General features: G+C 43.6%; 1 protein-coding gene across 2 annotated transcripts in view; it reads right to left on the bottom strand.

Moving 5' to 3' along the window:
• Positions 1-2,102: 2,102 nt before the first annotated feature.
• Positions 2,103-23,917, bottom strand: part of LOC146046373 (synaptotagmin-2-like) — a 55,962-nt gene continuing 34,147 nt past the window's right edge. Inside the window, exons 1-9 of one of the 2 annotated variants that reach the window (XM_083165633.1) lie at positions 17,348-17,528; positions 16,926-17,077; positions 16,577-16,743; positions 15,539-15,634; positions 13,862-14,029; positions 10,256-10,423; positions 9,687-9,804; positions 6,945-7,078; positions 2,103-3,897 (exon numbers count right to left, since the gene is read on the bottom strand). In XM_083165633.1, coding sequence (XP_083021759.1) covers positions 3,664-3,897; positions 6,945-7,078; positions 9,687-9,804; positions 10,256-10,423; positions 13,862-14,029; positions 15,539-15,634; positions 16,577-16,743; positions 16,926-17,031 — 1,191 coding nt within the window. In that variant the 5' untranslated portion in view covers positions 17,032-17,077; positions 17,348-17,528 and the 3' untranslated portion in view covers positions 2,103-3,663. Of the gene's footprint in view, positions 3,898-6,944; positions 7,079-9,686; positions 9,805-10,255; positions 10,424-13,861; positions 14,030-15,538; positions 15,635-16,576; positions 16,744-16,925; positions 17,078-17,347; positions 17,529-23,917 lie in introns of those variants that run through there. The other variant, XM_083165634.1, reaches the window with a different exon arrangement.

Below are 23,917 nucleotides of genomic sequence, written 5' to 3'. Positions count from 1 at the left end.
TTGGCTACCACTGTTCTAGAGGGTGCTAAATAAATAAGAAGTAGCTTCTGATTGGTTGCCCATAGCAACATGACCTGTGAAGTGTATTTCACATCTTTGTAAATTTCACCCTAAAAGTCAACTGATTGGAGTCCATGTCATAGTGTTGTGAAATTAAGCATTATAATTATCTACATATATATATATATATATTATATTCATCTACATATATATGTATTATATGTCTAGTGTCCATGTGTCATCTGTTGGCAGTAAGTGAAACTACATCTAGGTTTCGAAGCAGTTGCTTCATGCGGGCTTACACTGCCATCTGTTGGCAGAAAGTGAAGTTACATCTAACTTTTAAAGCATTTGCTTTGAGCGAACTTACTAATTTGGTATTATATAACCCTAACTAGGTTACTGTACACGGTTATTTAGCAAGTCATTTGTAAATATATAATTTATTGACAAAGGATGGAAGTATATGAGTTTATTAGCACTTACTGTCACCTAATAATTACAAGCCAAAAATGCAGTAAATGGGTTGTGGATTTACAGTGGGGGGTTATTGTCACACTTGTGGGATCCGAAAGAATAATATATGTAAATCAAAATAAATAGATGCAAATGCAGTAAGTATATAGTATCTAACAGAATGGACCATTAGGAAACCCATGTCAGAGGCGGTACTGCAGGCCTGATGTCCTATCCGTCAGAGGCGTACTGCAGGCCTGATGTCCTATCCCTCAGAGGCGGTACTGCAGGCCTAATGTCCTGTCCGTCAGAGGCGGTACTGCAGGCCTAATGTCCTGTCCGTCAGAGGCGGTACTGCAGGGCTGATGTCCTATCCATCAGAGGCGGTACTGCAGGGCTGATGTCCTCTCTGTCAGAGGCGGTACTGAAGGCCTGATGTCCTCTCCGTCAAAGGCCGTACTGCAGGCGTGATGTCCTAACCGCCAGAGGCGGTACGGCAGGCCTAATGTCCTATCCGTCAGAGGAGGTACTGCAGACCTGATGTCCCCTCCGTCAGAGGCGGTACTGCAGGTTTGATGTCCTATCCGTCAGAGGCCGTACTGCAGGCCTGCTGTCCTATCCGTGTCATCTGGAAATGTGGCCTATTCTGATGCAAGCGCACAAATACGTTTGATAAAATGACATGAATAAATGTTTACAGAGCCACTAATATAATAATGTGATCATGGGGCATGTATGTTTCCCGAATCCACCAGATTCCCAATCTTATGAATAATAATGCAGCCAGGGATTCTGGGGTCAGTTCAGTTAAACAAAATGGCGGCATAGTTGTGTTGGAAGGGTGACACTTCGGGACCGCCTACATTGCTCTCCATGAGAATTGCAGCATCTGTGGGTGATTTCTATCATGATGTATGCACCCGAGCATCATGGCCGCTAATAGAGGTGGATAGAATACTGGCCTCCAAGTCCAAAAAATGTTGATGGTGGAGAACTATCCTGTCTACATCGCGTCACATTGGCTATAACACTATGGGGCACATTTACTACAGCTTCTAAAAATGACAAGATCCTGTCTTTCATTTTCTAGGATGCTAGTGAGAAATGAGCAGCATCACTTTCAGAAGCTATAGTGAATGTACACCTGTGTCTAACACCTAGGGTGAAATTTAATAGGATGAGAGATTCAGAAAGTGATAGGTTTGGTAAGAAACCTCCAGGTTTTTTTTAAAGCGGCAATCATTTACACTGCAAAATCAAACTCGATTTGCAGTGTAAATGATTGCCACTTTGAAAACACTGGAGATTTTCTTTCCAAATCTCACCCTAATCTCACCCTACATGTTCTTTCCAAATCTCACCCTACATGTTCTTTCCAAATCTCACCCTACATGTTCTAAAACATCAGGACTTCTGCCTTTGTGTGTATGTGTATGTATGTGTGTGTATATATATATATATATATAGTATTTTTGAAGGAGGGCACTCACCATTTCGCAGTAAAAAACTTAGCTTTTTATTCAATCCATTAAAATATTGAACTTAAATCGTCAACGTTTCGGTCTGCATCTCAGACCTTCTTCAAGACAGACAACAAGGCAATAAGAGATCTTTCTCCAACAGAGTCTCTGTTGGAGAAAGATCTCTTATTGCCTTGTTGTCTGTCTTGAAGAAGGTCTGAGATGCAGACCGAAACGTTGACGATTTAAGTTCAATATTTTAATGGATTGAATAAAAAGCTAAGTTTTTTACTGCGAAATGGTGAGTGCCCTCCTTCAAAAATACTGTACTATGGTCCTGTGCCTTGGAGTGAGCACAACCTAGATGGATTGTTGAATTGTGTGCGGATTCCTTGTATGTATATATGTGTATATATATATATATATATATATATATATATATATATATATTCTAGGAGAGGAAAGAGGAGCGCTCCAAATAGTGCTTTATCTTTTTATTTCAATCAAAAAAATATATAATCCACAGGTACATTGTAAATGGTGTCACGTACCACAATTGACGGTTAGGCACAACCGCGGGTGATAATCAGCATGAACTGGGGCTGTCTCCGTCAGCAAACGAATTGGCAAACGGGTGCTCTCACCACTCTCACATCCACCACGGAGTTCAGACCAACGCCAGGCCACGCCCCTACGCGTTTCGTCACGAGGACTTTGAAATAAAAAGATAAAGCACTATTTGGAGCGCTCCTCTTTCCTCTCCTAGAATATCGCCTACCTGAGAATCCAGGTGCCCGCAAGGGTAATTAAGAGGAAGCTGCCGGTTTTATACTGGATCTGAAGTGCTGGAAAATTATCTCCTTCTCCCCCAAAATAAAGGGACTGATTTTAAATCCTACTGAAAGGATAAGGACTTGCGCGCTAATTGGACTTTATTGTGATATATATATATATATACTCGCTAACCTCCGGCACCCCGATAGTAAATCTGGCTTTGGTGCCCTCCACCAAGCCATGGCACGACCCTATGTACTAAAAATAATGATGAAAGTGGTGGCACTCAGAGACTTAGGACTTAGTAGTGAATAAATAAAATGTGTATTTCACATCTACAGGTAACTAAAGTGCCATAGTGCAAGAGCTAATAAATGTAAACAAATATATCACAAAATTCTAAAAATTCTATGCACCTGATTTTTTTCTTTTTTTTACATTTATTAGCTTTTGCACTATTGCACTTTATTTACCCGCTGTTATAATTGGGTTATTAAATTAAGCACTTCACACATGGGGCTCTATGATGTGTTGCTATAACAACCTGATGTTTGTTTACAGCGTCACCACAACCACACGGATGGGCACACTAACGTCCCAGCCGTTGGAGGCGGGTCTCAGGCACAGGTCTTAGCTGACATCACATCCACCGGAAGTCTCTGAGTGCCGCCTCTTTCATCAATATTTTTATATACTTTCTGAGTAACTTTTGTCCAGATTGTGCAGACGTGTTTTTGATTTTATGATGCGGCATGAAAAATAAAGACATGTTTAAAGACCATTTCCACCAAGGATATGGTCATGCTCGTTGGCAGTATGGCCACACCCCATTTGTGCCACACTAACGCCAACAGTTTTGCTTTTAAGACTTCCTCTGTTGGCATATTGGACTCTTAGTGAATTGTTGAGGTCTCTGTTAGTTGGGTTATTTATTCAATGGCTGATGATGAAAGACTCCACAATGTGCACTTTTCTATCTGTTGGGAAGAGGCAGTTTGAAATTATGTTTAAGGTTTAAAACTTTGTCAACTTCTTCTGCTGGCTGAAGAGTGTGCCACTGGGCAACGGGCCTTCTGGGATGTGCAAGCATGTCCGACCAGTGCCGTAAGGCGTTCCCTGAAGCTCGGCAGCCTAAGTATATCTTTCCGATCTGCTCATTTTTATTGACTTTATCGTGGTCCCACACTGAGATGATAAGATCCACATCCTGAAGGAGAAAAGAAAATAAGTGTCACACACACACAGCCTGTAACTGTCGCCAATACATTAATAAAATGTCAAAAACCCTTTTCTCTGGAGACAATGTTTTTACATCGATGTCGACTACTGGAACGTCAACATGCATTAGGTCCACCACTGAAGGTCGACAGGCTTAGGTCGACTCACGCAAAAGGTCGACTTAGGCTTAGGTCGACCCACGCTTTTCCGCATTTTTTGTCTCTTGAATTACGACACAGTTGCCTTGGACACCGTCCCGGTGCACCACGTCCCCTCACATGGCTCGCTGCACTCGCCATGCTTCAGGCACAGTACCTCGCTACACTCGGCACACTATTCTATTCTCGTTGCATGCCCCAGTGGATGGTAGGGTATGAAATACCGCGTGTCGGCTCAAATAAAAACGTGAAAAACCAATGTTGACCTTTTGACTGTTGACCTTCTCCATGTTGACCTAATGCCTGTATGGACCTAATGACCCTGTCGACCAAAAGCCATGTTGACCTTTTGTGTTGACCTACTGCCTGTTGACCTTTTCAAGGTCAACATAGTGAAAGTATACCACCACCAGGAGTAAGATTCACTGAGAACTAAGCAGATTCTATTTAACAATCTTTTCTTCGAAAATCAATGGTCTTTGAATAAAGCATGTTTACCCTTTAACCCTTTGAGAGATGTTCAAAATATCTGCTAAAAATTCCAGCGTCGCTCACATTTGTTATATAAATTAAAATAAAAAATGTGTTAAAAAATATTATACTATAACCATAATATTATAAGAAAGTCAATTAGTAAATGTTATGGTATATGGGGGAAGTGGTATTATTTGAAATATAACAAATCTCACCCAGCACTGTAAAGGTTGCATGCCTAGTTAGGCTCAATCCCTAGATAAATCTTATATGCACAGTATAGTATACTCTTTCTTTTTTCTTTTTCCGATGTGTATAGTCATAGTTTGTAAATGAGTAAAACGTGCATAATAAGTAAGTTGTCACAAGCAATCGATTGATGGTAATTCATTTTCTTCTTTTTTTATTAATTAGGGCAGTGATGCTCGTGTTGCACAATATACACTCTCACATGTTTATATATAGCATAAGGTCATAGATGGTAGCATTTATGTCTCTATCTTCCCGACTGTTGGTTTTCTCTTTTCTGTATTAGTTCATTTTTTTAGTAAATAATCAAAGGAGCGACTTCACACGTGTAGAAGAACATGTCCATAGTTTGAGCAAATAGACTGGGCAAAAAGCAAGCCAGTATCTCTAAGAACCTAGTACTTTAGTAAAATCCTCTAAATTCCTCAACGGGATTTGATGAAATACTATTACCTCTCGTTTTAAACAGGGGAAAGGGAAATAAGTAGTATAACTTGGCCAAACCATGTAGGTTGCTGATTGTATGTAAATGTATGTGATGTATGTAAAGGTTGGGTGTTTTTGGGTATAAATGATCTTTGTATATGTTATTTAGAAAAAGTTTCTTAATAAAGATGATTAATAAAAAAAATATGTATATTATACTGGATTTTCTATATAAGGTAAACATTGCAGGTCATCATGATGAATAAAATGTTTGCTTGGCAATTTTCACACCAATTTTGACAAATTCACTTGGCACTCAATGGGATAATATATAACCAATCTTTTTTCTTTTTTTTTCTAAAATGCCACCAAAATTGTTTTCAATAATAATATTTAAACCTGATTCAATATAATTTGTTTTTATTTTTACAAACATACCAAATCAAGTTTGGATTTCGCCGAATCCAGTCATCTGTTGGTTCCAGCCAACTCCTGTCTAGACCCAATTCCAATCTGGTCCAGTGACCTTATACTATTGCCACAAACTCCTATTGTCCACCCAAACATATACTTCCCTTCAGGGCTGCCGAGAGGGGGGGGGGGGGGAGAGGGTACGATTTTTGGCCCCTATACGATGAAAGATTGTATAAGCACCCTAAAGGGTGCTTTAAAGCGGTACGCGTCCTCCGACCTTTTCATACCCCCAATATCCACGTCGGCGTGGAGTCGAGAATAGAAAGTGTGGCGAGCGCAGCGAGCGGACGCGGATACCTTTACAGGTATCGGAGTCCCCTCGCGGGCTTCACAGGTATCCGCGTCCCCTCGCCACGATTCGGGCTGGGTGGCTCGCTGCGCTCGCCACACTTTTTATTCTCAACTCCACGCCGACGTGGATAGTGGGGGTATGAAAAGGTCGGAGGACGCATACCACCGCCCATTAGGGTGCTTATACAATGTTTAATCGCATCATATGGCATTGTATGCCATATACAATGCCATACAATTTTAAAATTGTATGGCATTGTACAATATTGCGCGATATCGCGTCGCATCGCATACCATCGTATGCCTTATGGTATGCGATGCGATGGGCGCCGCCAAAATACACAAGTACCGTGTATTATGTACGGAAAGGGAGGTGCAGGGTGGTGGCAATAGTGTAGTGTGTACAAGGAGTAGCGGCGATGGGTGGGGAAGAGGGTGCAGGGTAGTGATGGTAGTGTGTGCAGGGATGGCGTGTAAAGGTATTGACAGTTGTGTAGTGTGTGCTGAGTGATGAGTACAGGTAGAGATGCCAATCCTGGGCATTTTTTTTCAATCCCGGGTAAGGGATTGAAAAATGCTCAGTCCTGGGATCCCAGGGCTTGGCATCCCTAATAAAAACACACCTGACCCCCCACACCGGCTTCCCTAACTCCAGTACTCACAGCCACGCCTTTGGGCTCTGAACTCCACCCACCTCACTAAGCTTCCCTCATTGATGTTGGTTAAGTCTATCAGAAACTCTAGTTTTATTTACAAGCCAACTCCTGAGGTTGATTCACAGACCAGACAAACTCAACCCTCAGGTGTGACAATCTGGTTTTTGTTCCAGTTACTTATTACCGTATTTTAGTAAACAGACCTTATAGGTTGCGCAGTTTAGACAGTATTGTATAAATATTGCATTCAGAAACATTATAGGTAAATGTTTGAGCAGAGAGCTAACTGCGTATTCTAAATGCCTCACCTGAATTTGTTCTAGTGTCACATCAAAGGTAAACTGTTCGTTGAAGTATGGGTTCAAGGTGTTCTTCTTCACGCCTGTCTTCTTACGCTTCCATTTCTTCTTCTGCAGAGCAAGCTGCACTTTCACATAGGGGTCTATGGGGATAAAGAGGTTGAGGTAAATAAGGGGGGTGCCTAATTATTGAATGTGGGTACAATAGATGTAACAAGTAGTGGTTGGAGAACAGGGTGCTTACATATGTCATGGTCCTATTTTTACGGGTGTGGTACAGCTCTCAAATGTCAACATGTGTTTCACAGAGGGGGGTTGTGCCAATGTCGACACATGAGCACATAGGTCCTGAACTGGTACTCCATGTGGATGGTAAAGTATGAAAAAGCTTACAAAATGTAAAAAATATCCCCCAAAAGTCATGTTAATGATCATATGGTGTCAAAATAGTGACTGATTATTGAATATCTGGACCTAGACCAGGGTGGCCAAACCGGTCCTTGAGATCTACCAACAGTACATGTGTCTCAGGCAACCTGTGGATCTATAGTAGGAATGATGCAGCATATATATCAGGCAACCAGTGGATCTATAGTAGGAATGATGCAGCATATATATCAGGCAACCTGTGGATCTATAGTAGGAATGAATGCAGCATATATATCAGGCAACCTGTGGATCTATAGTAGGAATGAATGCAGCATATATATCAGGCAACCTGTGGATCTATAGTAGGAATGATGCAGCATATATATCAGGCAAACAAAAAAGTATATTTTGAGCGCTATGGGTCAGTATTTGGGTGCTGTGTGCAAGTGGCTGCCCTCTGGGAGGGGGTTGCCGCCCCCAAAAAAGGATACGTAGAAGAAAGGAGATACCAGTAGGCGCCTTATGCACACAATTTATGACAATTTATTAAACAATCTTAACATACAAAATATATTAAACTAATAAAGCATAAAATAATCCACAACAATACTATAAATATAAGAAGTTAAAAACATGTGCACTAGCAAATGCTGAATTGATGGATTTTATATTTACCAAGTCCCGGTAGGCTTTTAGCATATGCGCATATGTTGCCAGGTACTAATGTCCCAAATTGAAGAATAAAGAACCAGCGTTCTGCAGAAATATGTGACACCTGTGAGATTTCCCACAGCGTTTTTTGTAATCCAAGAAAAAGGGTTATTAGAGGCTTGAAAATAGCAACCAATGATGGAGTCGACACTTATAAAGCATTGTCTGCAAGAATTGTGGATTTTGTCTCCATCGACACATAAGTGTCGACTCCATCATTGGTTGCTATTTTCAAGCCTCTAATAACCCTTTTTCTTGGATTACAAAAAACGCTGTGGGAAATCTCACAGGTGTCACATATTTCTGCAGAACGCTGGTTCTTTATTCTTCAATTTGGGACATTAGTACCTGGCAACATATGCGCATATGCTAAAAGCCTACCGGGACTTGGTAAATATAAAATCCATCAATTCAGCATTTGCTAGTGCACATGTTTTTAACTTCTTATATTTATAGTATTGTTGTGGATTATTTTATGCTTTATTAGTTTAATATATTTTGTATGTTAAGATTGTTTAATAAATTGTCATAAATTGTGTGCATAAGGCGCCTACTGGTATCTCCTTTCTTCTATATATATCAGGCAAGCTGTGGATCTATAGTAGGAATGATGCAGCATATATATCAGGCAAGCTGTGGATCTATAGTAGGAATGAATGCAGCTTATTGGTTTGGCCACCCCTGACCTAGGTTATCCTATCTAGATGTCAGCCATCTGCATACTTTTGTTTCTAAGCAGGATCTCTATATTTATATTGCTCCAGACAAGTGGTAACTGATCTTAAGACATCAGAAGCAGCAGCAGCAGCGGCCAGTGGAAGCTGCAAGAACAGGTAGAGAAGCAGGATAGTGTCATCTGTTCTGATTCTGGTGGGGAAGTCTGACTTTAAACCACTGTCATGCTCATCTAAAATGTTGTACGGACAGTCTATACATATTTTCCGCTTGACGCTGCTCTTTGGGGGCGATTAACTTGTTTGTGCGATGTCTCGTCTAAAGTAATGGGAAATCTGTGGGTGCTATTGAAATTATTTTTCTTTTATTACACTTGTCATTCTAAACAGATCAAGTTTATCCAAGTACAGCAGCTGAACCCAGCTAAAACAATGGGTGAAAAGTTAATAGGATGAGAGATTCAGAAATTGAGAGATTTGGTAAGAAATCTCCAGTTTTTTAAAGCGGCAATCATTTACACTGAAAATCAATGTTTTTTTGCCGTGTAAATGATTGCCGCTTTAAAAAAACTGGAGATTTCTTACCAAATCTCTCACTTTCTGAATCTCTCATCCTATTACATTTCACCCAATATGGGTAATGTAAAAAGTGCTGTTTGGGCGCACAAATGGGTCACCTTTTGCACATTTCTACTTGCCAGCAAAGAGGAGTGCGAGCAGAAATGCCAGCACTGACAGCCCAAACCGGGCAACAATTGAATTGCTCCGTGGGGGACCAACACTGACAGCTACTAGGACAACAATTGAATTCCACTCTTTCTGTGACTTGAAGCTATTAATAAGTTAATATAATACATGTATGAACTACTCTGTGGCAACAATTGCGCTTCTTTTTACTTTATAATCTCTACAAGGAGAAAACTCTGCAACCATCAAACTCTATGAATGGATACTATATAGTTCATTATTGACCTTAATGTTATTTCATAAATATCACCTGATAATCCATCACTGTCCATTTTCTTTAGTTTCTTAGCCTCGAGGATAACAACATTGAGTTTAGAAGTCACAGGGGTATATTTCAGAGAGAGGCAGATGTCCCCGAGCTTTTCATACTGTAAAAAAGATTGAAGCGGTAAATATAAGTTGTGGTAAATGTTTTGGGTGTGTTTTTAGAATGGGCTGACATGGGGCCTGATTCAGACCTGATCGCTGCAGTGAGAATTTGCAGAGGACTGTGATCAGCTAGCCACTACCCAGACTGCCCTGTGCAAGTCTCTGGATGGATTGCTGATAGCAGGCTATCCATACGCAGCTCACCATCGAATGATTTTTCCAGTCTGTGCAAGTGTGCGGAACTGACCCTTCCACAACAGTGCGACAGATACAGGCTGTCCTCACACACCCTCCCTGAATACGATTGGTCACTCCTGGGTTTTTTAAGACACTCCCAGAAATCAGGTAACCAACCACAAACGGCGGCTTCCTGTCAGTTAAGTTGCAAGTCTTACTAACCTCCTTTATTCCCAGGGTGTGACCCCCTACACCAGTGTATGTTGCCCTCACCTCAGATTTGCCTGCAGCCTCCAGCTCTTTCCACTCCTCAATGACGTGCTGCAGATCCATGTCCCTCAGCTGCAGCCGCACTTCCCCGATCACATCGTGCTTGGAGAAACGGTTAAAGTCATAAACCTGCATCACCACCTCTGTTTCTTGTATCTCTGACTGAAGCACCTGAAGTAGATTACATAAAGTTACTACAATCTACACAAGGAACATTATGGAATGTATACATTTTCAGAAAATGTGGTGCATATCTATAGAAGGTCCGTTATCACATCTGAATTAGGGGCATGTGAAAAAAAAAAAACTTTTTTTATATGGTGTAGACTAGAGCACAGGATCTCAAAGTCGGTCTTCAGGACCCCGCACAGTGCATGTTTTGCAGGTCTCCTCACAGAGTACAAAAAAAGATTAAAGTACAAGGACTGGCGCTGACACTTACAATATATGCAGCCAGTGGGGTACACCAAGTGTTCTGTCAACACGAACACTTAACAACCGTGACAAATATACAAGAAACGGTGACACCACACAATTAGCGCTAAGTGGTGTCACCGTTTCTTGTATATAGGTCTCCTCACAGAGCCACAGGTGAAATAATTAGCCCCACCTGTGGATCTTTAAACATGTGTCAGTGAGTACTGAGTGCACCTGTCGGGTGACCTGGAAAATGTGAACTGTGTGGGGTCCTGTGGACCGAGTTTGGGAACCCCTGGTGTAGAGCATTGATCAGTGTAAACCCCACACCATAAGACTCTTGTTACTGTTTTTCCCTATTAAAGAAAGGTTTATTGTTCGCCTTACCCTGTTTTGCTCACTGATACGCTGTCCTCTAACACTCTAATAGGACGCCCGTGAAGTTCTATATAACCCCTTTTACACCGCCGCACAAACCCGGGTCATCGACAGGTCAGACTCGGGTCAGCGGCAGTGTAAATGGGTCATGCTGTGTACCTTTACGCGGGACTTCTACCCAGTTCCTGACCTGGGTAGAACACGGCTAAGACCTGGGTAGAGGGCGGTGTAAACGGGTACGCCTGGTCATCCGACCCGGCTCCCGTTTACATGAATGGGGGGCGTCCAACCGCGCCCCCAGGTTGGACGGGTGGGGGCACACACTACCTCCGCTGCTGTCTGCTTTACTCTGCAGAGAGCAGCGGAGGAGGTGAATGGATGCCTGCGTGTGGCATCCATTCACCTCCCGGATGACGGCTGGGGGTTGCACGGGGGCTGGGGGCAGCCAAGCAGCTTACCTTGGTGCTGGGCTTGACCCCAGCACGGCGATCTGCGGTCCCGGCGCGGATGACCATGGTCCCAGCACTTGGAGATGATGTCATCTCCAAGCGCCGCCTCTGTCTACACTGCGGGTAGGCACCGCAGTGTAAACAGGGTGAATCCCGGATCCGACTCGGCTTGGATCCTTGTTCCAAATGCCGGGTCGGATCCGGGATTTTTGGTGTAAAGGGGGCATTACTGAAGCGGCTAAAAGCTGTGATTTTTTTTCTACAAGAACACCATTTTGGGTGCGTTATCTCTGTAATACCTCCGGCTAGCCATGGATACCAGTGAAGACTGTCTAGATTCTGTTGGCAGATGAGATTTGTGTTGCAGGAGGGAGACAGCACTGCAAGTGACTTAATTAAAGTGTGGATGCGAACCGCAGCGATACTACATGGTTTACACTGACGGTAATGATTTATTATAAATAGAACCAAAGAGCCTGATTCGGCAGTAGACTGATTTGCACTGCCACACACAAGCAGCTTTGGTAATCCGTCCTCTGAAAATCTAAATGCTGAAGGAGATGTTGGGCACCTCCTTCTTGCACTTATGATCCTAGCACTGTGACCGAGGTCGCGGCCGGAGATGATGTCTCCCGCAGATGGTTTGCTGAGTAAGCCACGGCATACTCATGCTGGCTCCTGGGTCAGGAAGTATGCGTCCAGAGATGCAGACCATGGTCTTGCCACTCCTGGAAACAGATGGTGATGAATTCCAGGGGCAGAAGGATAACTGCGTGTGATATAACTTAATATTCCATATCATTGTATGCATTCTGCAAATGTCTTAGATCATTGCTGATAATTTAGCAGCTCCAGACAATTATCAGCTCTTTCATGTCTACCCAATGATTGTATTAATAAAGATACAGGTTCGACCATCGGTCATGGCACTGGATCAGTAGCTGGATGTTCATTCTTTTGACGCTGTATCAGCCTGCAGTGAAAGAGCTGTCTCTGCTGGATCAGTGCATGTGCACATTCCTGGCTGAAGATGTTCAGTTTAAGCTCCATACACACTGGGCAATTTTCGACTGTTTTAGCGATTTTCCTGGGGGTCGATGACCTTCCATAGCAGGACTCTATGGAAATCTGTCCACCCCATCGCTCACCCGCTGATAATACCAGCAGATGAGCGGCGGTGGCCAGCGATGATGTGGGAGCGCACATCATTGTCCCGTACACCCTGGCGGCTTTTGAGCTGAAAGCAGGTTTTGGCCGATTTTCGTCTGAAAATTGTCAAGTGTGTATGGGCCTTTAGATTACTTCCTTATAATTACACTGTCATAGTAGATTGTTTTGTTCTGCTTTTCCTAAATCAAGTATTGGATGGTATAATATGTGCGGGTGTCAGGTGACCTCCTGACAGTTGGGATTCCGGCGGTGAGCAGATCGACCGCGGATTCCTGACTGTCGGAATCCTGATTTATGGGGCTTTTCTCCCTCGTGGGGTCCACGAACCCCATAGAATGAGAATATAACCTGTGTCAAGCCAACGAGCCCGCAGTGTAGCAAGCGCAGTGAGCCCACAAGGGGCTTCTTTGCGCTGGCCCCGCTGTCGGAGTACCAGCAGTTGGTATTCCAACGTCGGTCTAATGACCCCTATACTACAATCAAAATCTGCACCCCACTAAGATATAAAACGGAGACGATCCTCTCTGGAATTAACAACGTTCAGCCTTTTTCAAACGGTGTGCCGCGGCACATGACCGGTTGCTAGGTGTGCCGCCGCCCACATGTCTGTCAGACCTGCAGCCAGGGCCGCCTCCAAGCATGTTTGAGTTGAGCGGTCGCACAGGGCATCAGACGCCGGCGCCGCATAGCGCGCACAGGTACTGTGGGGCATATCTGGCACTGTGGGGGCATTTATGTATTTGGCACTGTGGGGGCATTTATGTACCTGGCACTGTGGGGGGCATATATGTATTTGGCACTATGGGGCATTTATGACCTGGCACTGCTGGGGGCCATATCATGTCTACCTGGTGCTGCTGGGGGCCATATCATGTCTACCTGGTGCTGCTGGGGGCCATATCATGTCTATCTGGTGCTGCTGGAGAGAAATAGAAATAGAAAACAAATATCAACATATATTAAATCTATGTCAATATTTGTTATTATATTTGATTAAAAAACTGATGGTGTGCCTAGGGAATTTTAAAATCTTGTTTAGTGTGCCACGAGTTCAGGTTGAAAATCACTGGTCTACATTATGCAAGCAGTGACAATGCCTTGTATCTTACAATGTGTAGAACACCATGCCGTATACAATATTGCATCTCATCGTATTGCTCCTGTCTTTCTGGCTTTATTGTTTCTCATACTGTACCTTATAAGTGAAGTTCTCATTGAATGTTGGGTGTAGTGTCTTTCGATACACTTTGGTCTCATTTTTCTTTCGGGTGTCGTTGGTCAGGAACACAACAACGTACGGGTCTGATGTCCCTCCACTGTCCATAGCCTTCAGCGAGGCAGCTTGCTTCACCGCAATTGTGATCTGTAGTGAACAGAAGCCAGCGTTGGTGTTAGCTCATTATCTCTGTCACAACACCTCCCCGTGGTAGGTACGATTACATGGCCGCGATTGTGCAACACATTCTTTCACAGTACAGGTGCCCATACATGGTACAATTATTGTATACAATATCGCATCTCATCATATTGCATAGGTTTTGCAATGCAATGAGATGAGATCTAGTACAAAAAGTACGTGCAGCACATACTTTTTGAGCTGTGCGATGAGCTGAGTGATGGGAGCGCGCATCTGATCGCACATAACAATTGTGAATTCAATGCACTAGAAGAGACAAGGGGACTTGTTTTCAATATTTTCTGAAAAGGTTTAAACTAACCTCTAAACTAATCTGCAAATGGAACCATGCGCAATTTGTATTTGTAGGGAATTTCATTCTATTAATCATCAGTTAATATTGTCAAAAGTAAAACAAAACCACCCCACCGCCGCCGCCACCATTTCACCTTGCAACCATGCCCCCGAGTGTACACGCATATGTAAGTTTGCTCGGAGCAACCTTTTATATATACGTGCACCTTCCACATCTTTCGATGGGCAGCGACCATCGAAAGATGTGTGAGGGTCCCAGTGGCATGTGCATGGATGTTTATGTAAAACAGCCATTTGCAGCCAGTGCTTGCGAATGGTGGGCCGGCATACCACCATTCACAAGGCGGAATGTGGTTCACTCGTAAGGAAGCAAATTCACATCCGAGCGAATGAACCAGAATAACCCCCCTAGTCAGGGGACGAATTCGGATCACTATGAGTGATCCAGAATGGGCCCCTGAATGTATATTATATATACTATACATATATATAGTCCTATACCAGCATCTGTGGCATTCAGCCATTTCTACATGATTTAACTACTAGGCAGTTTCTACTTAAGTAAGGCAAGTCATCATTTAGAAGGTCTTTTAATCAATGTAATGAAAGGAAGGTGCTTGTTTAGTTTCACAGCATACGATATATCGGATGCGATATCAGCCGATATATCGGGCGATCTGATGCTATTTTTTACCTGTTCATAACCCCACTATCTACTACGCATGGAGTTGATTTTATATAGTGTGGTGAGCGCAGTAATCCGTGTCCCCACGCAGGGCTCGCCACGCTTCGGGCTCGGTGGCTCGCTGCGCTCGCCACACTATATAAAATCAACTCCATGCGTAGTGGATAGTGGGGTTATGAACAGGTAAAAAATCGGATCGGCCGATATCGCATCCGATATATCAGCCGCCATGAAACTAAACAAGTACCGAAAGGAATTTCAGTGGAAATGTAATAGTTAATTCAGCGTAATATAATAGTAAGCCATAGGAAACCTTCAGGTACAGTTGTTCAGGTAGTTCCCGGGAACAAGTGCAATATTGGATGTAAGGCATCATGTAGATTCTATTGTATTGTTTTCCATCACATAAAAATACATCATTCAATACAGTAAGTCAGCTGCTTAGTGATAGGTGTAGGTGTGCCGCGTGATCTTACCTCCTCCTTCTGATAGTTATACTCCACTGAGTACTGCAGTTTACCACGGTACGCATTCTCCTGTGCTCCCGCCAGCCCTCCTATCCCTGGCTGCACCTGTAAGTACATATGGAGCAATGTGTAATTACACCAAATGTTGTATGTTCTTAGGTCTAAGAGGCAAATATTGCCTGGCCAGAAATGTGTCCATAGGAAGTAGCTGAGATGGTGCCAGGGTTTGCAAAGGGGAGTCCCGCAAAGTTCAATATTGGGACCCACCTTGTTTAATATATTCATTAATGAATGTTACATCTGCCCCACCTGCAGTGCACATGGTTTTGTCCAGATAAGAAGGAATTTGCCTCTACGAGTGAACTAGAATAAGGCCCATAGTGAGTAAAATTGCAATATTTGCGGACAACACGGAATTAAGTAAGGAAATTAACTCAGGAGAGGATGTGGATACACTACAAAGTGACTCAATTAAACTGGAAAGGTGGGTGGAAAGGTGGAAAATGCAGTTTAATGTTGATAAATGTAAAGTGATTAATTATGGGAACGAAAATGAACAAGCTATATATAGGCTAAATTGAGATGATATAGGGAATTCTGCTGTAGAGAAGGACTTGGGGGTCATCATAGATGAAATATTGGGTAATAGTGTTCACTGCTCAAGTGCAGCAGCAAAAGCAAACCGGACACTGTCATGCATTAAAAGGGGAATGGATTCAATGGATGCCAATGTGATAGTGCCTCTTTACAAGGCATTGGTGAGACCACACTTGGAATACTGTGTTCAGTTCTGGGCACCGCACCTTAAAAGGGACATAAATGAATTGGAACAGGTACAGAGAAGGGCGACTAAGCTAGTAAAAGGTCTTGAATCACTAGAATACAAAGATAAGTTAACGATGCTGAATATGTTTTCACTGGAGAAACAGAGGTTGAGAGGTGATATAATTAGTATGTTCAAATACAGGATTGGGAATGGAACTGGGAGATGATTTGTTATTTATGCCTATGAGTTTTACCTTAGGAGTATGGCCAACTACAACTTACCATTGTTGTACTGAGATCTGTCTTTGGAGATATTAGTTTGATCTTTTCTTTTTTGTCCTTGCCTTTTCCTTTCTTCTTTCGACAGCAGCAGCAGCAACAGCAGATGATGAGCAGGAGGATGAGGAATAGAGCCACACATCCTAGGGTGTAGATAGCCCAGCGTGGTACTGATGGAGGAGTTTGTGGCCATAGGTGAAGTGGGTGAAGGGAAACAATCAGAAAGGTAACATTGGTTAGTTGGCATACAGGAGAGGCCCAGTAACAGTCTCGGAGTGATTCTGGTCGGCACCGTCCGATTAAACCAGAATGAGGGCCTCTGTGTAGCCCAATGTCTCCATCACATACTTACAGGGAATGCGGTTCAATATGCTGTCTATCCAGGACCATATCCCTGAGGCGACGGCAGTAGTGGAGTGGACGGCGTTAGCGGCTGTTGTGTGGGTTGCGTTGGCCATGGTTGTGGTTGGAGAGAGGAGGAGTTCCCCTTCCAGAGCACAGCACCTAGCATAAAGTATCAGATACGTATTATATACATAGGAAAGCTGCGAATAACCTCTTCTTACATCTCAATTCATGTGTTATACATAGGTTTTATTACTGCTGCTACATTCACATAAATCTCCTAAGTATGACACCATACAGTACAATACTCTACTTACATTGCTCCATTGCCTTACAGCCATACTATAAGATATATCATGGTGATAACACAATATAACAACAAGTCACAAGCCACAAAACGTATATGCTGTTAATATTGTCAGACTTTACCTAGTGACCTAAGACGATGGTAGTCTCACAAGACGTCTTGTCGCACTGGGGACTGTAATAATGCAAGGAGGGCGAGTAATGTGTTGGAACTAAAAGGAAGGGAGTCACTTCCTCACAGGATGAAAGGCAGGAACTCAATCCATATATTGCCGGCCTTGGCTGCTGTACCATGTTGCTGCCCAGCCGTCTTCTCAGTTTGTTTTCTCACAAAAAAAGTTTGTGTAGTGTAGATAGTTATTACCTACAATAAGGGCCTTGTCATAGCAAAAAAAGCTGAGCAAATGCCCAAAAACAAATGGGCCAATTTCCCCTTCCGCAGCAGCATATGAAGCATTTGTGTACAATACTGCTGGTTCTCTGCATCTATGGTGTATTTAGTCACTTTCATCTAAGCAGACACAGCCCGGCATCTGTCATCACCACGCACAAGGTTTACAGTACCCACACGTCTTGTCCCTCCACTACCTGCACTACCTACACTGTCACGTTTTTTTTCGGCTGCCAATTTGGGTGCAACGTCTCCTTTACTGTACTGGCTGCGTTTATGTGCTGCCTGGCCGCATCTACATGTCCTCTCTGACCCTAATATCAGCTATCTTGTACGCATTTCCGAAAGTGCATTATGTTGGAAAAGCAATGTGAAAAAGACGTGATTCTTTAGATTTCTCTCCATATGTGTTATGAATTGATCTATAAGTAAGTGGCTTCTAAATCCCTGGAAAAATCCTCAGCCATAGCCCCCAGCGGAAGATGCGGCGAATTGACCATCAAATCCCCCGGCCTGGAGGATCTGCCAACCGAAGACCCCTGGCAGAGGGAGCAACCCAGCCAGCGAGTTCCGGCCACAGATGCGACGCCCCGCCGGCCTGGAGACTGACTGTGATCCCAGTGGGGAGAGCATGCCGGCCTACAGGATCCTTGGCCGCAACCTCCAGAGCAGCGTCCCTTGGAGCATTCCAGCCTGCAGAATCCCTGGTTGCGACCTCCACAGCAGGGGAGGGGGTAAGGCTCCTGCCTCGAAGGTAGCGGCGCTGGGCTGAAGGCCTAGCTCCGCACCCCCTCTCTCTGCTCCCACTGGCTCACCCCACAGCCGTTTCTTTAAGGCCCCTGGACACGCTGGCTACGTCTCAACTTCTCAGGACTCAGTCAGATAACATGCTGACAAGAAAAATGGCCTGTTAGGCCCTGCTGCCATGGAATTAGCTATGACCAAGATAGTGCCGCTGATGGCTGCCTAGGAGCTGTGCAGCTCAGCCATATATGTCCCACGTCATATATATGGTATATCTGTACTGTCTCTGTTTACTTGTTACCTACCTGGCTGCGGCAATGACGAGTGCCGCTGCTTGCATGAAACTGGTTACACCAAATTATCATCCTCCTGGACACCCAGGTCACCATTATACATCAGGGATGAGTGGCGGTCTGATCACTCCATATATATAGACATGCCGCATATCATTTTAATCACTGTTTACTTGTTACCTAGCTGGCTGTTGCACAGCAATCACAATATAATTCCTAGTATAACAAAGCTGATTCTGAAATAAACCAAATCTCTAAAGCCATGCTCCCTTCATACTAATTATCACTTAAGCTACAGATATGTCCACATACAGTACATCTAGCCTCCTTGCTCATCAAATAGCTGTTCTAGTCAACATAGCGTACGTTGGTAGCGCAGAGCATCTCTGTGCACCTGTTTACATTCCAATGCATCTCAGTTGCATATAGAATAAAACAGCAGCTTCTGCTGACTAAAATGATATGCGGCATGTCTATATTTGTGTGTGACTGCAAATGAAATGTTGTTACAGTGTTTTCCAGTAAAACGTTAAGAGATGTGTTGTGCTGAAAGCTTTGTCCTGTCCCCAATTGTTTCCCCTGCGGGACCTTAGTCTGGGTATAAAGCATCAGATTGCTGCTTGCACCAGGGTTATAGCACTTTTATAATATGGCTTCAAATAATATCTTTTTTTTTCACTGCTACTACAGACCAGGAGCACCGTTAGAAGGTACGTGTGGATGAATGGTAGGCCCCGCAGCTGTGTTCTGTAGTCACCATGTTTTATTATGTGTACCTGTAGGGATGGGTGCATCGCGATGAGGCATACGTGCCTTAGGTGCCCAATCTTGTCCCACTGTAAAATTGAAGTGAATCCTCTAATGCAGTAATTGGGCTACAGGATAAGTGTGATAATTGAGTACAGCTTTATATGTGTACACAGATTGTGCTACCTAAGGAAGTGCCTGAAGGTTCCACATTATATACCAGCACTCGTGCATGGTAATCAGAATAATCATTAGCTGTAGCTACCAGTGCAATAGGAATAGTGGTGGCCATGCTGGATCACAGACAGTGTCTAGGTCAGTGATGGCTAGCCTTGACACTCCAGCTGTTGTTGAACTACACATCCCAGCATGCCCTGCATCAGTTTAAGCATGTCCAAATAGTAAAACTGTTGCAGGGCATGCCAGGATGTGTAGTTCAACAACAGCTGGAGTGTCAAGGTTAGCCATCACTGGTCTAGGTAGACCTTCAAAAGGTGGACATGCAATAGGTCGAGACTAACAAAAGATCCACTTTTTCATGTTTAACCATCCACATGGACTGCGATTGCACCTGAGTCATGGCGATCAAATAGCTACACCAATCGCGGGTCCCCGTGCTCAGGTGTTAACAAAACAACCCTGGAAAACTCATGTCATACTTTTCACGTGTCCACCTTTTGTCAATATCGACCTAGTGCCTGTCCACCTTTTGGTTTCGAACAATTGATTGTCCACCTAGACATTGTCTGTGAACTAATCCACACCCCAGATTGGGGTCCTCCGCTTCATTCTTTTCTCATGCCCAATCAGCGACAGAGACGGGACAGGCTATGGGACACAAGGGCCAGGGACTATATTGCAGGGCTTATAGTAGGGGTAGGCAGTGGATTAGCTGTGACCCAGTGCTGCGTGGATGTGGCCATTGTCATGTGTAGAATGCTGCACACCCTCTCATTACTTCCAGCCCCAATGTCTCCATATGCCCTGTAAAAGTAGAAACATTAGGTGACGTTTAATGGGATGAGATATCCCGACTTTTGCGATTTTTTGTTGTTGTCAAAAAACGTCCGAATTCGCACGTTTTCCGAAATTGCCAACTTAATAGGATGCAAATTGCGGTGAAAAATCATACAACATTTTGTTGTAAAAATCGCACATTCTGAACTGTCGTTTTTTCAATACACTTCATTTCGAAACCAGATGGTTTCCCATTAAAAAGTATAAAACTCGCAAATTTAATAGGATGCGATTTTGTAAAAACATTACCAAAAATTGCAACACAAGCAGACCAGGTTCTGACAGATGAATTTGACAGAACCATGCACAGACCAGTGTGTAAAAGCTAAAATAAAAAAAACATGGCTTGGAGTTCCCCTTCCTGAGTATTACCAGCCCCGGGTTCATTGGGCCGGACCTGGTTCCAAAAATATGGGGGGGTCAAAAAAACTTTTTTTTGTATTTTGTAACCAGCCGTGGGCTCCAACAACCCGCTGTGTCATGCCATAGCCGGGGGACACTTTTTACGTAAGGTGTGATTCACCACTCCCCCATTACATCCCACAAATGCTCCCTGACTTTCAGTCACTTTGCAGAAAAGTTCTTACTACTACCTTCATCGGAAGACCAACGTCACACACACACAGTTTCAAAAACACTCCGTAGCATACAACATCGACATCTCTGAATGTGTACGCATACTTGCCTACTTTTGAAAACTAGTTTCAGGGAGATTATAGTTGGTAGTGTAGTGTCATGCTTCACTTAAAGGGCATGTCTAATTCCGTATATGGAGATATTGTGAAAAGAGATTGTGAACGTGGCACCTAGAAGCGTGGCTGTGTACTGCTACATCTGAGGGGAATCTTTTACAATTACTTATATCCAAAAGCAGTTAGTAAGAGCTACTATAGTTGCTAAAGTGCTGGGAAATAGTGCAGATTATTCAATGTAAATGTATCTAGCTCTCATTCCTTTTTTCTCCAAAATGTAACCGTGTAATGTGGGCCAGGTGAAATAAGGAAGATTGCTAGACCAATGAGGGAGAGAGGGAGATTGCTGCTATTTCAGGGATTCTCCTGCAGAATGCAGGAGGGTAGTCAACTGGGGTGCCTGACTGCTCCCCGCCAGTCGGGATTCCGACAGTCATTACTCCGACGTCGGAATCCCGACTTCTCCCTCGTGGGGGTCCACGAACCCCATAGAGGGAGAATAAAATAGGTGGCAAGCGCAGCTTGCCACCGTGCCCGCAGCGTGGCGAGCGCAGCGTGGCGAGCGCAGCGTGGCGAGCGCAGCGAGCCCGCAAGGGGCTTCATTGCGCTCACCACGCTGTGCAGTCGGGATTCCGACGTCTGACTAATGACTGCCGGAATCCCGACTGTCGGGGAAATATACCACACCCGTCAACTGTGTGTGTACGTCTTAAACTGGCCATACATCAGAACGATCAGCTTCCGATCCAGTTCATGTCATGATTTCCCTTGAACTCCCCGGCAGCTTCCCAGACACACGATAGATCTTGTGTGTGTCTTTTCGCATAAGATCTGCAAATACTGTTCGTTAGTTAGCAGCATCTTCAGATCATGTGTGCAGCACGTAACATCCATCTTACGAACTTCTGGTCCGCGCATCGGATCTTAATCGTACGAAAACACCTCACAATGCGCACAAAAAACACACAGTGCATCGTACAAGCCGTCGAAATCGTGCATTCGGGCCTGAAATTGTTGTAATATATTCGCAGCTTTAGCGGTGTGTTATAGCAATATCATGGCTGTGATGCCTAACTGGTTCATACACCCGAGACCATACTCTAATAGGCAGTAAGCACCTAGCAAGTGAGATGTAAGTTTTGTTGATGCATCTGATAGTAGCATCGGCTTTGTTAGCAAAGAAAAAATCAACTTGGCAAAACCAGGTTGCAGGTGGGGCAGATGTAGCAGGCGCAGAGAGATTTAAATTATGTGTGATCAAACCGGAAATTTAACTTGCAGTGTAATAATAAAGCAGCCAGTACTTATCCTGCACAGAGGAAATATAACCCACCCAAATGTAACTCTCTCTGCACATGTTACATCTGCCCCACCTGCAGTGCAGCATGGTTTTCCCCAGTTGTGTGCCTTTTTCAGTTGAATCTGGCCCCCTTCCCAATAGGGACAGTTTTTCCCCATTCCAGCAGCAACACACTGCAATTACCAGTATAATAATTGAGGTAAGTAAACATGACATGATTGTGTTGTAGTGCACCAGGAAACGCCATAAGAATACATACTGTGCTTATACGCAACAACTCAGCGGACAGGTATTCCTGGAATCTATCTTAAAACAGCATAAAGCCCTAATGCAAACATAGGAACAGCTTTATTATTTTTGTCAGAAAAATGTTTGTTCTTATCGTCAAGTCATTGGCAAGTTTTCTCCCACAATAGCTATGTACTGCATTATGTTGGTATTGTTTTATTCCTGGAAAGATCTCAATGACCTCTTTTAATGTACAGTATGTGGGCGGAGGTGGGAGAAATGTTATACCCTTTCACTAATGCCAAGCCTTTCTGTTAATACAAGTCCTCCCACTGCATCATAATAGGAATGGCCATCGACTATCGCTGTTCCCAAAACATCGATAGTTGGGACATATTGTTTGATGTTTTGGGCATCGATAGTGGAGGGTCGAATAGTTTTATGCCATCGATGGATGGCTTGCGATGGTAAGGTTGGGGGTGCGTGCTCCGCGTTGCTGCATTCAGTGGTGTCGCTACGGGCGGCCCCGCCCCACTAGCAGGTGCGCACATGCGCAGAAGAACCTTAAACTGGATGGATGGCTAGTTAAAGTTTCTTCTGCGCATGCGTGCAAATCCCGGCCGAGCAGGCCGCCCTCAGCGACGCGGCTGCCCATCCCGTTGCTCTGCACATGCACTTCGAATCGATAGCAGGAACCATCGATGGTAGGTGGTAGAAACGGTTTATAGTCATAGATTCTTTAAAAGCTATCGATGGCAACCATCGATGGGGGATGTGGCGATGGCCATCCCTACATTATAATAGAGTATATTTCAGGTGCTGCTTAGCAGAATTTTGTCCAAATATACATCCCCGCCAACAGCAACCAGGTGACAAGTTATCATCTGGTTGTGGTTAGTGGACTCCTGTTTGTTCAAATTATGCTAAGCACATCAACTTTGCTCTGTTATACAGTATTTTGGAGCTTATTATATTTATGATTAGTAGTGTTTGAATAAAGTTGGTTTTTATTAAGAAAAAATAAACGTGGTACATCGTGGTCATTTACATTGCACAATTATTGAAGATGTAATTCTTCACATTTGACGAACATGTAGGTACAATCACAGCCATCAAATATCCTCGCATTATTGTGTGATCTATGCAAGAGTATCTGCACGTGTACATACATGAAAACCTCTATTATGATTTTCGCCCCCCCCCCTATAAACTAAACTTAAACTAAGAAGAAAAAAAAAAAAAAAAAAAAAAATATATAATAAAAAAATATTTTAAAACATA

This window comes from Crinia signifera, chromosome 11 (assembly GCF_055691185.1).
Source record: "Crinia signifera chromosome 11, ASM5569118v1, whole genome shotgun sequence".
In the NCBI taxonomy this organism is placed as follows: domain Eukaryota; kingdom Metazoa; phylum Chordata; class Amphibia; order Anura; family Myobatrachidae; genus Crinia; species Crinia signifera.
Note: the sequence above shows the minus strand (reverse complement) of the source record. Positions and strands in the feature narration are given on the sequence as shown.